The following is a 13671-nucleotide window of genomic DNA, read 5'->3' as shown; positions in this document are numbered from 1 at the left end:
GGAGTCAGGAGGTGCATTCAGTGCTTATCAGCAATAATTCTTTCTCAAGTGGTCAATACATGCACTTCTCTTTTGATTGATGAGTCATTATAGTTACCCACTGTACCTAGAGTTAAACGTACAGAGACCTCTCATGTTAACGTATAACTAGCGGTGAAACAAACGTTCTGACCTTTGGACTTCTTTAAAAGAATGCTTTCTAAAATGTCTTTGGGAAATGCTTTGTTGGAGATAAATAAAACGGATCCTTTTTCCTTGAGGCAATTTGTGTATAGATTCACTGAGGCTGTATAAATGCACTCAGTATCTCATGTCTGTGGAAAAGGTTACTCATTGGAACTTTTTCCAAGATGTTTTTAGTCATCTGCCTAATGGCTTGAAAATATAACGTATATCGTCTACGGCCACGACCTTCTTATTCGTTTGCTCCGTTAGGGCTGAGTCGGCTTTCTCTCTGAATTGCTGTCATGGTTTTTTCAGTATCATGACTCTTGCATGGTAGGAAAAACCTATTTTGTTTTACTCTCACTTCCTTTTGTTCTGGTCCATTACTCTGTCATGTTCGATTATTTATTTTCTCTTTAACTATCCCACTCACTCTGTTTTGATTTCCTCCTCAATCCATCTCTTACGCCTCCGTTTCTTTGCCATTCAGAGCTTTTACTGGCTAGACCATATGTGTAGCCATTTCCTGGAAACAAATCTTTTGGCAGTGGGAGGAGGGGAGGAACAAGTGGCTATAGGGAAGAAGAGAGGTAATCAGGAGGGGGTGGGGGAGAAGCTTCTGTGGTCAGAGGTTAAGGAATAGAGAGTAGTGGATGAGGTAATGATTGAGGGGGAAATAAACTCAAAATGAATCTGGGAAGAGCTCTGTCCGGCAAGACAAAGGTTGACTGAAGTTAATGAGTTCAGGTCCTATATGCATCTACTCGCTCTAAATCTTGCCATCAGTTTTCTCTACTCTACAATAACTTCAATTTTTCTTTAGTACTGTCAATTAAGGAATCTCCAAGCACATAACACTTGGTGAAGCGAGCACAGCCCGATGTGACGGTTACGAACTGCATCTGCTTAACGGGGAGAGAAACAATGGCTGACCAGTGGGCCATTTAGTGCTCTGCCTCCTCCCCTCACCCTCTGTGGGCTGTGTGTCATGTCAGGAGCCCCCTCTTGGCTTTCAGCAGTCCAAACCACAGTTTTTTTTCCTTTTTTAATTCAAGATGCTGGAAACCATTAGGAGCAGTTTCTTTTTCTGCCCCATAAATGTTCAGCTTAACAATCCAGTTCCTTGTATTTTGATACTGATTCCTCATTTTATTTATTAACCTCAGGCATTGTGATGCATTATGACGGTGGTAGTTCTCTTAGATGTGCAGCATATTCACTTTTAGAGTGTTTTTTTTTGTCTCGCTGCTCACTTCCTGTTTTTTAAACTCTCCCAACTCCTTGGTTGCCCTTAGCCATACATGGCACTTCCTTTGGCTGACAGTAATATGTTTATTATTTGAGTGAACATGGTTGTGATATGTCTTGTTTTTCTTCAACAGGATATCCCAGTGTGAGAGAAAGTGACCAATCAAAAAGTGTGTGGGCCCCTGGACTTTGTAAGCAGCAACCCCAGCGTCCACACCTTCTTTTTTTTTTTAGGAGGGGGGAGAAATGAAACCGGATGGGGATACTATGGAGACCACGGAGCCCACTGAAGATGCAGCAGTAGCAGAGCCCTCCTCATTGCAGGACAACACAACCGAGGAAGCCCCATCGCAACCAGAGGAAGCGGCCATTGATGTAGCCCCTGAGACCATTCCCAAGGGCAATGGCAAGCCAGTGGCAGCAGACTCCAAAGTCAAACCAAAAGGTGTTTCAACCAAAACACAGCCCGCAGCCAAATCTGCAGGACCCTCTGGATCAAGGCCGGGCACTTCCTCGCACCGCACTGTGAACGACGGCAAGTCCTCTGCGAATGTCTCTGCAGCTGCAGCCAAGAAAACGGCAACTACAACAAAAGCAGCAGCAGCATCAGCAGCAGGGGGCGTACCTAAACGACCTGTGGGGGCAGCAGCTTCCTCCACGGTCAAGACCCTATCTAGAGCCCCAGACAAGAAGCCTGTAGGACCAGCTAAGGCTTCCTCCGCTGCTGCGTCCACAGCAACAAATGGCACCAAACCAACCACCGTGAATGGCGTTCCTAAGAAGAGACCAGCAGCTGAGACTGTAGCGAGACCCAAGACCACAGGTTAGTCTGACTGACATACGGACAACTGAAATCAAATGAATAATACTTGTCTCCCACGCCTCCACGGCGAATGAAGAATCCAAAAATGAATTAACGGCTTGATGGCTGCGTTTATTAACTCTCACAAAACTCATTAAAAAAACCTTTTTAACATTATAATACTTTGCAATTAACATTACTGGCAAGGGTGAGACTCTTTTACTAGAGTTCCTCAATCATTTGGTCAGATTATTGAGTTTCTTTTCAAGAAGTCAAGGTAACACTAGGTGATTTATTGATATACAAAAGATCATTCCTGGGGGTGTAGTATTCTTTACAAATATTTTCTACAGCTTTCTCTGCAAACTCATGTTGTGTTCTTCCATGTTTTTTGTAGCTCCTGCCAGCAGAGCAGCAGCCTCCTCTGCCTCAAAACCCAGCACTTCAACCACGTCAAAAGCTGTTGGTGCAACAACAAAACCAGTCGCCTCTGTAGTTTCAAAGACAACAAGGTATGCAGTTTTTATTATAAACAGGCAGCAAGTGTGATGAAGTGTAATTACGGCCTCCTAAGAGCGCGGACATTAGAATAAAGTTATGCGGTTGGGAACTTACATTTACTTACAATAACACTTCCCCTCTCTTTCTTCACGCTCGGCAATGTTTCAGTCATTCACACTTATCTTTCCCCTCCTATGAGATCTACACTTTTTAATCCCCTACAAACTGGATGAGAGGGCGACTTTGTCTATGGTGATGCCCTGAAAGAGCAGCGCAGAACCATGTCCATTGTGGTCTTTGGGCCGTTATTGAGTCAGATTACGCTTCATGAGTGTGAGTCATGTTAGCAGAAATAACCTGAGACAGAGGGCCTTAAGAGAGGCAGCGATACTGAAGAACTATCGCTTTGTCCCAAACAGACCCCCTGGCAGAAAGCAGCCCCACCTCCCCAGGGTAGGGTCCTATTGACTGGACTCATAATCCCTCATACTGAGCTGCTGGTGTGGAAAGAGAGGGCTGTAGTTGGACTAAACTTTCTCTAAGTGCTCCTATCAAATGACCATTTCTCGCTGTCATAGGTTTTCATTGTTGGCCCGGTTCATTAAGCGCAATTTGGACAATAAAGCTCTTGTTAGTAAAGACTTTCAACTTGATAAAATGTAAGATATTATTATCTGGTGGTTTCTTCAAATGTTTTTTTTAAATTGTGATTACAAGTTTTGAATTAGATTATTGTGATAGGCATTTGAGTAAATGAAGTCATCTGTCTGTGAATAGAGCATCAGATGTATTATACAGGACTCAACGTCTTTCCGCAGGATGTTGTGTTCCGCACTGAGTGGCTTGATTAGATTATCGCTCCTCTTGTCTTCCCTCTTAATGATCTCTAATCAAATAAAGAATCAACGTGCTGCGCCATTCAGTTTTCTGAAGAAGCACTGGTTCATGATGCTCTTTTGCTGTTAGAAATTAAATATCTGCCTTTTTTGATGTAAGATGGCAGCAATTTTTTATATTGAAGACCTATTAGTCCCAATTTCCTATCTTGTACAGGACAATGCTTTTTATCTTTATCCTTTTTTCCCACTTCTATTATCTTATAATATTAAATGCTGATCCATCCTTCCCATATTTAAAGGGGACCTATCATGCAAAATGCACTTTTGTACGTCTTTTATTCATGACTATATGTCCCCGGTGTGTCAGGGAACTCACCAAGTTGTGAAAACACAACCCTCTCTCTTTTCCTCCATACCCAAATCTCCAAAAAACGGATCTGATCCAGATTTGAAATTGTTCTGACGTCAGAAACAAGTTGCTCCGCCTATATGGGCAACTCTCCACCTATCAGGGGAATGAGAGGTTGCGTGGCATGGTAACAGCATGGTAACATGACGCTCGTGCCTCGCCCCCCTCCTTTGCAGGGGGGCGAGGTCAGCTGCAGCTCATTTGCCACATAATCAGCCCCTGCAAAAACAGGGCTGGAAAAGAGCAAATAGAGCGAAATGAGGCATGGCTAAAATGCATGATCTGTTTGGTATTTGAAAAAAAAACTTCACAGACATGTTTTATATAGGTATGGCCCTACAATATATTATTCAAATATAGCACGATAGGTCCACTTTAAGTAATACTGATACCAGTATGGGAAACGCCTTGACCTTAAATGCTGGATAGGGAATCACCAAGTATACAAATCTATGCACTGATCGCATATCATGTTATCATATCCTTTCCGAGCTCATTTACGGTACGATGGAACATTAACAACACGTCTCTCTCAATACCCAATCAATACATCCTGCCCGAGCGGTACCACACGTACAATTCCCAACAGAGATGAGAAAAAAGCGAAATGCCTCCCTCGTTGGCTACAATCAGACTGGATAATGTTTTAGTTTATTTGATTTTATTCTACTAATTCATCCAAAAAACAAAAAAAGTATAATTCATACACACATGAACAAAATTAGTAGAAGCCATTGTCAATGAAGAATGTCAATGGCAAATTCAAGTTTTACAAAGAGTTGAACCTGAGCCAAGCCTTAAAACAATGATGTAAGACGTAAGGCAGCCTCTGAATACTCAGTAGCGCCATTTCATGTGTTGGAGTCTGATTACAGTAGCACAACATCCCGGTGAGACCGTTTCCTGGCTTGTTTCCATCAACGTGACATGGCACTCGCCTCTCAGCTTGAGACACAGAAAGGACTACAGGGGAACAGCAGCAGTGTCTGCCCTTGTGACAGATGAGGCACGTTGCATTTCGTGCCACCTGCATGTGAAGTCAGTGGCGTGTCCAATCCCTTGTGTAGCAACAGTAGTAGTGGTGTGCTTTGCAGTCGGTGTTGGTGTTCGTGCTGGCTCACTGGCAGTAACACCAACGGACCTTATGTCAGCTCAAGCAGCGACTTGCATTAGTCATGACACGGACAGCGGTAGCACTAACCATCTAGAGAAGTGCATGCAACAGAATGGAATGGAGTTAAAGGATTTACCAAACTACCGTAAGAGATTATTGAGCTGCAACCAGGGATGTTGCTATACTAGATGTCAAGTCACCAATACCAGTGATATTCCATGATCCACAATTCAACACTACATTGAAAAAACAAACAAGACATAAACCCACTACTACAACGTGCACTCCTTTTTTAAAGTTCCAGTTTGCATGCGTTTGTAAGGAATTTAAATGTTATAATTCCTTTTCATCCATTTAATTTTGCTCAATTTGTTTAACTGTAATTATTCAATTTCATCTCAATTTGAATCGATTACATTTGAACACCTCAGCTGTCATCCTGCCAATCTCTACATAGATGTGTGTTGCATTATCATGGAGAAAATAGGCTGTGGTGTAAACTGCACCACACAAATATTTTGTTTGGTCCCCGGCACAATGGGAGGCCATTGGTCTTGAGCCCCCAGGTACCTGCAGTACTACGGCAAAAATAGTACCTTCACGTTTTAAGACCTGTGGCCTTGACGTAGTACAGAAGGAGTGTTTTTATATGACCAGCTTCCACAAAGGTACTGCACTTTTACAGCCTTCTTTCTAATTCAAGCCCAGACTAATTGCTTGTCAAATTGCTAAAACGCCATTGCTGTCCCAACTGCCACACAGGAACAATCCTTAACTTTTTAAAAGTCCAGTATCTGCAAGTTAAAACTCTTTCATGGAAATCTATTGAGGTAAACGATAAAGAAACGCTATATGCCACTGAAATTCGAGCAGCACACACTGCCTGTGGCCAACATAAAGCCTTCCTCATTAAGTATTAATATTCATTGGCCTACGGGGAGGAATGTACAAAACCATAATTGTTTTTTGTGATGGGCAAATAGGATCTTGTGTTTAGGTATAAACTCCAGGAAATAGGATGTGTACCAATGTATGGGGGGGGGGGAGAAAGAGAGAGAGAAGATTTGATAAATTGAAATGGGAGTAAAATGTTGGATCTGTGCTGAACATCCCTCCCGACTGTGATGTCGCAGAGCTGTTTCAGCTGTGGGTTGATTTGTGTTCCTTTGGAGTTTAACATGCAGGTGCACACCCAGAATCCATCTGAATGACATGGATGTGTTTTTCTTTTCTTTTACAATTTCATTAGCAGTAGAATCTCCATGTCCTTTTCCCTATCACAGATATATAACATCCCCCCCCATCCTACGCCAAACTACCCTCAGGTCAGGAGGATGTTTCTGTCTCAGTGGTCGATTTTAACCCTTAATAACTGGAATAGAAGCCAAATGTTGTAGAATCTGGCACCTGCTTTGCTCTCCTCTCCTCCAGTGGTGGGTTATGATGTCCTTGCACTGACTGAGCAATCAGTCTTTGTCCTCCCCACCCCCTCTCTCTATCTCCTCTCCCTTATCCATTTTCTCTCCCTGCCGTCTGTGCATGTACAGTGCTGGGCATGTGGCCAAGATCTCCTCCAGCCCTTCTTACAACCCTACTTCCATCGAGCTGTCCCCATATTTCTTGCTCCATCATTTAGCTGCACACTGAGCATGTACATTTCAGGGTGTTGTGTATCCTGAGAAGCAAAGTGGTGTTGATGAACAATTTTGTAAAATGATATGTTCAATGGTTCCTGATTAGGAATGGGAATACTTTGTGGTCTCTCAGAAACTGAGTGTTCCATGGTTATTGAAAACTGAATGTAAAGAATTGCTATGGCCTTGGCTCGTTGTTGCTCAACACACTTTCTTTGCACTTTTATTGTCAGTTTTCTCCCTCTCTCATTCTATCCCGCCCATTGGAGTTACTGTCATTTCTCCCCGACTTGGTGCAGAGCTGGATTACTGTCCTAACGGAAGAGGCCCATGGCATCCATCACAGTGACAGCGGGTGCCCAGGGCCTCATAAAAGCCAACAGTGTCCGCCATACTTTTGCTAGGCTGCAGACTTTCATTACAGCTTTTCACTGAGCCGATTCAGGCCCCTACTCTGAATTGTCAAGGAGATAACTGTAGGCCCACACTAACCCTGGGAATGTGAGCTCTTCTCGGTAAGGAGTAAAGCAGCTGATTTTGGACGGCGTACAAACCAAACAAGGTATTGTTAACGGCTCCATTTCAATTTGTTTTTTTGGAGGGGGCCCTTGAAGTGGTGAAGGGGGGGGGGGGGGGAAGGGTCAAGGACAGAAAAATGAATACTAAGACTGGATTTTTCTTTTGTAGGAGGGCTTACTGTGCAGGAATAAAAGTGTTTCTCCTGCTCAAGCCCTCTTATTGGTCCCTTTGTGGCTTGATTAAAACTGAATAATTTTTATCTACCAGAGCAAAATTCCAAGGTAATCCGTCCTCCTAACTTTTTCTTGTTTTATAATCAGAAGAGCGATGAGGGAGTCATGAATGGATTGGGTAGGTATGGCTTCAACAAAAGCCCCTAGCTCATGTTTACTCTTTGGCCAAACCGATGTTGCAGCTGCTCAGTATGGGTGTGTTTTTTTGCATCCGCCATAAACATTTGTGATTTTTGTCTGTAAAAACAAGAGGATCAGTGACTCGTCCCTTTGCTGACCTTTGTCCTTAAGAGCACCCTGTGTTTGGTCATTAACTTGTAGATGGCTGTGGAGTGCCTCTAATCCTCCCTTTGGGCTGTGATTTGTATTGATTTGAACCCTCTGTTGGCAGGAAGTATAATCCATACTAAAACGCCAACAACAGAACCACCCACGCACAGGCTTTACTGGGTTTGTCTGTCTCCTCTGGATCAAACCGTTTCATGAGTTACTACTCATCATAAAACAATGGATGGGGTTATTGTGTCTCCGTGGCCCCTCCTTATTCCCATCCCTTAACTCTTATCTTACTTTCTGTGTCTCGGTCTAATTTCATCCTTCAGTATCACTCACTCTTCCCTAGGAGAAATGCATTCATTCAATCATCTCTTCTTTCATTTCTGCTGTCAATTCCTATTTTGCTTGCATCCAGGAGTAGATATGAAAAAAAGCCTCATTTACTGCACCTTTTTCACCTTGCCTACGATTTTTATTTTTCTGCTCAAAAGTTCAGACTTGTGGCCTTTTTGCCGTTTAACAGCATGCATTTATTTGTTTATTTTCTTTCTGTTATCATTACCCAACATTTACATATTTCATCTCAGAGTTTTGGCTACACTTCACATTACCCTAACTTCTGTCTAAGGGCATCCAATTACAATTCCGCAATGAGTCTTTGTCTGTCCAGTGGACGTCTGATCCTCGAGACACAAATGGTCATTGTAATGGTTATTGTAATGTGGGAGCGGCATCTGTGTGCAGGCATGCTATGCTGCTCTGCTTGAAGTCTTCAAAGTCGGCGCTCATGTTGGCAGACCAAGTCCAACAGAAGACATTGTTGTAATTGCTAGTGGGGTCACAGAGTTTTTAAAGCGATTACATTTTCGAGCTTTTGATTGTTGTAAAAGTTCATCGATGTTGTACAAATGATGTACAGTACTGAGGTTTTGAATTGTTTCTTTGCACACCAGGGTTAAAGTGTAGAGATGAATACCAGAACCGCCTGCAGCTGACGACTCGCTCGTTTAACCGGCTGACTTTGTTTGTAGGTTAGCCAATGCAGCAATTTCTCGGAGCCTGACAAGACGAATGTTTTGTGTGGAGATTTTACATAGCCCAGAATAGCACAACATAAGCAATATTCAAACCTCAATGTAGGTTACAGCTCCTCATATCACTGCAATTTTTGGTCACACAGATTCTCTTTCACTGATCAAATTGAGGTCTGGTTTCTTTTTCAGGCCCTAGAAGACTTTGAACTTACTGATTCAAGACCTAGTTGCCTGTTTTTGACACGTATAAAAATGTTAAGTAGGATTTGAAGTTGCCCACAGTGTGTCTGCGCCAATGGAAGGACACACTTCAAAATCTTCCTGTTGAGGAGAGAAGCATAATTGAAGCCGAGAATGTGGGGAAAGGAATGTTTGGCCCCGGTTGTAGTCATTGAGTGGATTAGTGCAGTGTCCTCCCGACCTGCTCTAGATGTCCTTAGCTATTATCTTCACCTCTTCTTTTCCTCCTCTTCCTCGTTATTTTGCTGTCTATGCAATCACTCATCACACAGCATTTCCCCCCTCTCTGATCTGTTACTTTCTCTGCCCCAGTTCTCATCTCCTACCTCTGCATTACCCATTTCCTTTGTCATTTGCTCCAATTCAAGTTTTCCATATTTCATTTTTTCCCTGTAATCCTCTTTCTCATTACAGCCTAGCCTTTTGGAAGTGAGCAGATAATGAAGGAGGCATAACAGTGTGGTCATAGATTGATGGTGCTCTGTTAATGGGTTCCTATTGTGGAAATTGCCTTTGTGGTTTACAGCAGAACAGGTCATTTATTTATGCTTGTAAATGCATGTAGAGGCGGGGCATCAGATTTCACGTTTGGATCAATGCCAACAAAGAGAATCGACTGCAGCGATGAAGCTGCTTCAGCTTGTTTTTGTTGTTCCTTTTTTATCCTTCAGCATTTGTTAGCATATCTTTTGTTGTCTTCTTCCAGGCCGACTACAGCTCCCTCAACATCTCGACCTGCATCCACCACATCCAGGCCCACAACAGCTGCACTGAAGCCCTCCACCACTGCAGCTGCCAGAACCGCCTCCTCTAGAGTCAACACAGCCCCCCCTACTGGCAGGACCACCGCAGCACAGCCTCCCAGAACTGTAGCTGCTAAGAAAGGTCAGGAGTTACGCCTTGTTATATTCAGGTTGCATACATAACTGATGGATTTGAGGGTTTTAATTTGTCTTAAAATGTGGGTGATTAGCCTCAGGGATAAAGTACAAATGCTTATTTTTGACAGATTTGGTGAATTGACGTTTGTTTCATCTTTGCACTAGATGTCAGTCGCCCAACTTCTGCTACAGTGGCAAATAAACCTCTAGCAACTACGACATCCGCTGATGCCAAGAAAACCCCTCGACCCACAGCCCCCGTAAAGCTCAACACTGCCTCCAAATGTTCCACAACAACCAAGGCAGCAGACCCCAAGGTGTCACAGACCAAAGTTCCTGCAAACTCTACTCCCACCAAGAAACCTGTAGCTTCGGTTCTGTCCCTGGCCCAAAACAAACAGCCTTTTGGACGATCCCCACCTGCGTCTCCAGCCAACAGACCTGCAAACAGCAGCACTCCTCAGGCAAAACGCAGAACCAAACCCACTCAGGCTGTCCTTCCTTTCACTGCCACAAAGAAGGCCGGTGTTTCCAGTATTCTCAAAGCTGCTGCCGGAGCACAGAGGGCTGCCGGTGGTGCAGGTGCAGCAGTGGAGACTCCCCCTGTCTTGGCCCAGAGTACTACACTGGACGTGGTGCCACAAGAGACTGCTGTAAGACAAGAAGCTGCTTCCTCTCCTCCACGAACCCCCACACTTCTGATGGAGACCGAGAGCAGTGCTTTATTACCAACAACGCAGGAACAGACCCCTGCCCCAGTCGAGCCTGCATTACCACCAGTGGCCTGTCCCCCAGATTACACTGAGGAGCCTGGTTACCTAACCCCCTCCACGTCTAAAGTCCTCCCAGCAGCAGCAGCAAATTTCCTCTCTCTGAAAGTTCCTCCCACCAATCTAAATGAGGAAGAGGATGAGGAGGAGAGGGAGGGGAGCCAGCTGGTTTCTGTGTCTGAGATGAGTGGAACCACGCAGCCCACAGAGGAGTCTCGTCCCGGCTCTGCAGGACCTGTCGGAGGGTCTGCCTGGAAGGCCGGTGGCGCCCTGTTTTCTGAGCTGGACTCTGAGGAGGTGAGCGGCAGCCAGCAGGGGGCGTCGGAGCTGAGCGCCCCCGGGGTCCTGGAGGGCACCGAGAGCATGGACGACCTGGGAGACGGCAGTCTGAAGGGAGCCATCGACATGGAAGGGGCCTCAGCGGGGTCACCTGACTTTGAGAAGGTCCCCGACATACCGGCTAATGACTTCGATGAGGACGATGACTTTGACGATGACCGTGTGTATGACATGGACGTGGGCTCGGAGCGGGCCGACGAGCCGCAGAGACTCCGGCATGATAACGACGCGAATGATGAAGAAGAGGAGGACGAAGATGTGGAAATGGCAAGTGAGGGCGTGACAGAGAGCGGGCTGGAAAGCTATGGGAATGCAGATGAAGATGACTTTGCTGAAGATGAAAGGCTGGACAACCTGAACAGAGTGGCCGAGCCCCCGCTTCCCCCTCTTCAGCTCCCCTCCGCCCCCGCTGCTCAGTGGGAACAACCAAACCCCTTCGTTGATCCGTGGCATGCAGACCCTGAGCATCAGCAGCTCCTGGTGGCAGTCTCCCAGCCAGAACAGGAAGCAGGAGTGGCAGCAGCGAGCCCCTCAGCTGACCCCTGGCATGCAGACTCTGAGACCCCGACTCAGGCCTCAGCTTGGTTGGAACTCGGCTCTGCTCCTTTGGTTCCTGAAAACCAAGAAGCTCCCCATCAGTCCTCCGTCAAAGATGAGCCACAAGATCTAGCTCCAATGCAGACCCTGGCCCCGGTTCTTCTCTCTGCACCCCCCATGTCTCTGTCAAGCACCCTGAGCAGTGAGACCAGCACCCCCGAGGAGCTCTGCGACTACAATCTAGATGGGAAGGCTCAAGATGTGCATGCACCGGCACTCTCCCCACAGCCTGAGCTGGACCACGAGGAGGCCGAGACGCTGCCCGCTGACGAAGTGCTGGGAGGCCCTGCAACTTCCCCCACCTCCAACCCCTCCTCCCCCTCGGTAACAGAAGACGAGGCCAGCGACACGGAGGGAGAGGCTCAGTTGGATGATTCCTTGGAGACGACGATGGTCAGCCAGCACATCACCTTCGACAGCCAATCTCCATCCCAGCGCTGCCTGTCCACCGTGGAAGAGGGAGAGGAGGCTGACACGGAGGAGGCTCGTGCAGGTGAAGACACCACCCCACCTTCCACTACATCGTTGGTGTCATACGGCTTCGACACCATGACCACAGCTTCCAACGCCCAGTCCACAGGGGAGAGCTGCGTCAGGAGCCCCGGCATCTTCTCCCTGGAGGAGCTGCCCGAGGAGGCCAAGGAGCCGTGTCTGATCCCGCAACCTCACACGCCGCCATGCTTCGCAGAGCATCAGTACATCGATTGTGGGAAGCAGGAATCAGATTCTGCTGAGCCCGCTGAGAACACCAGCACGGGTGTGCCGGGGCCCGAGGAAGCCCCGGACCCTTCGTCTGCCCAGAGCACTTTGCAGCAATCCGAAGAAATCCCAGAGGACGTCCAGCCTCCCTACTATTCTGCGATCTGTGAAAAGACTGAGAACTCTTTTGCAGGTAATGTATAGTTCATCATCTCCTTAAAAGCCCCCCCCCCCCCGGCCCTGCTCCATCATCCCATAATAGAGTTGTGCAGTGACGAGTCCGGGAACCCGGAAGTGAGTTGGCATTTTACCCCTCGTCTGGGATTTCTCCATAGGATTTTGGAAAATAGCTGGAAATAAGGTCTGTGGTTGACACGCATTTAAGAGCCGGATCACGTTTTGTTCTACGACATTAAATACAGCAGGACGTTGTACGTCATTACGCCGAACACGTAAACACTCCCGCTAAGTTTGTTTTCCCTGTTCTGCTTGAAAGCAAGTACCTGCCTCCTGCAAACTGTTAAAACAAACGCTTCAATTTGCACAATTTTGAATATGTGTTTCTGAATAGCGATCTTAAGTTGGCGTGACGTTGAAGTCGTGCGACCTTGCTGTAGTTCGTTTATAGCATAACGTTGGCATTTTGCTTCTGGCGATTTAGATTTATGATTCGAAAATTATAAAAGTAGGGTAGACATGTGGAGATTATCCGGCTGAACAAAACGTGGTTTGGGTTCGTTTTCCACAGACCTTATTTCGTGCTATTTTCCAAAATCCCATGGAGATATCCCGTTGCTTTTTTGTCGAGGGAACCCATGCGCAGCTTACTTCCGGGTAAATACGTCATCCCTGCACCACTCTATATCTCACTGTTGTAGCTCTTGTCGTCCGTGTTTGTCCTGATCTCTGGGGGTGGATCTAATCAAAGTTTTTTTTAAAAGAGGACAGCCGTAGCACTTCCCTCTGATATAGTGTTTCAATTATGAGTATTTGGCTTAAATTCCTGTATGTGCAATAGCTACTACTATTTACTCCTAATGTGTGAGCGTGCTTGGGTTTTGGTTTCCGCGTGACCTAACGCAGAATAATGTGGTTGCCTTGAACTGGCATGGATTCATCTTTGTCTGTTTACAGCTCTTCAAGAGGAAGAAAATCAAGCATAACAAAGGAAATGCGGAATGAACTGTTTCCATGTGTATTTATCCCAACACTTTTTTACCTACAAAGCTGATAACTGACAATGATTTTTGATTTTTTGCTTGTATATTCCTGTTTGTTTCATTTTGCTCTATTATGATAAAGGCAATCTTCCTTATTCCTGGTCACTCATCATATCTTCTTGCACTTTAAATTGTACCCCAGCTTTTTCTT

General features: G+C 45.7%; 1 protein-coding gene across 1 annotated transcript in view; it reads left to right on the top strand.

Annotated features, from left to right (window-relative positions):
• si:ch211-214c7.4 (flocculation protein FLO11) overlaps positions 1 to 13671 on the top strand; it is a 33120-nt gene that overhangs the window by 15040 nt on the left and 4409 nt on the right. Inside the window, exons 2-5 of the mRNA XM_034203406.1 lie at positions 1548 to 2236; positions 2613 to 2727; positions 9721 to 9899; positions 10061 to 12493. Coding sequence (XP_034059297.1) covers positions 1660 to 2236; positions 2613 to 2727; positions 9721 to 9899; positions 10061 to 12493 — 3304 coding nt within the window. The 5' untranslated portion in view covers positions 1548 to 1659. The remainder of the gene's footprint in view (positions 1 to 1547; positions 2237 to 2612; positions 2728 to 9720; positions 9900 to 10060; positions 12494 to 13671) is intronic.

This window comes from Gymnodraco acuticeps, unplaced genomic scaffold (genome assembly GCF_902827175.1).
Source record: "Gymnodraco acuticeps unplaced genomic scaffold, fGymAcu1.1, whole genome shotgun sequence".
In the NCBI taxonomy this organism is placed as follows: domain Eukaryota; kingdom Metazoa; phylum Chordata; class Actinopteri; order Perciformes; family Bathydraconidae; genus Gymnodraco; species Gymnodraco acuticeps.
This window is presented reverse-complemented; position numbering and strand designations above follow the sequence as displayed.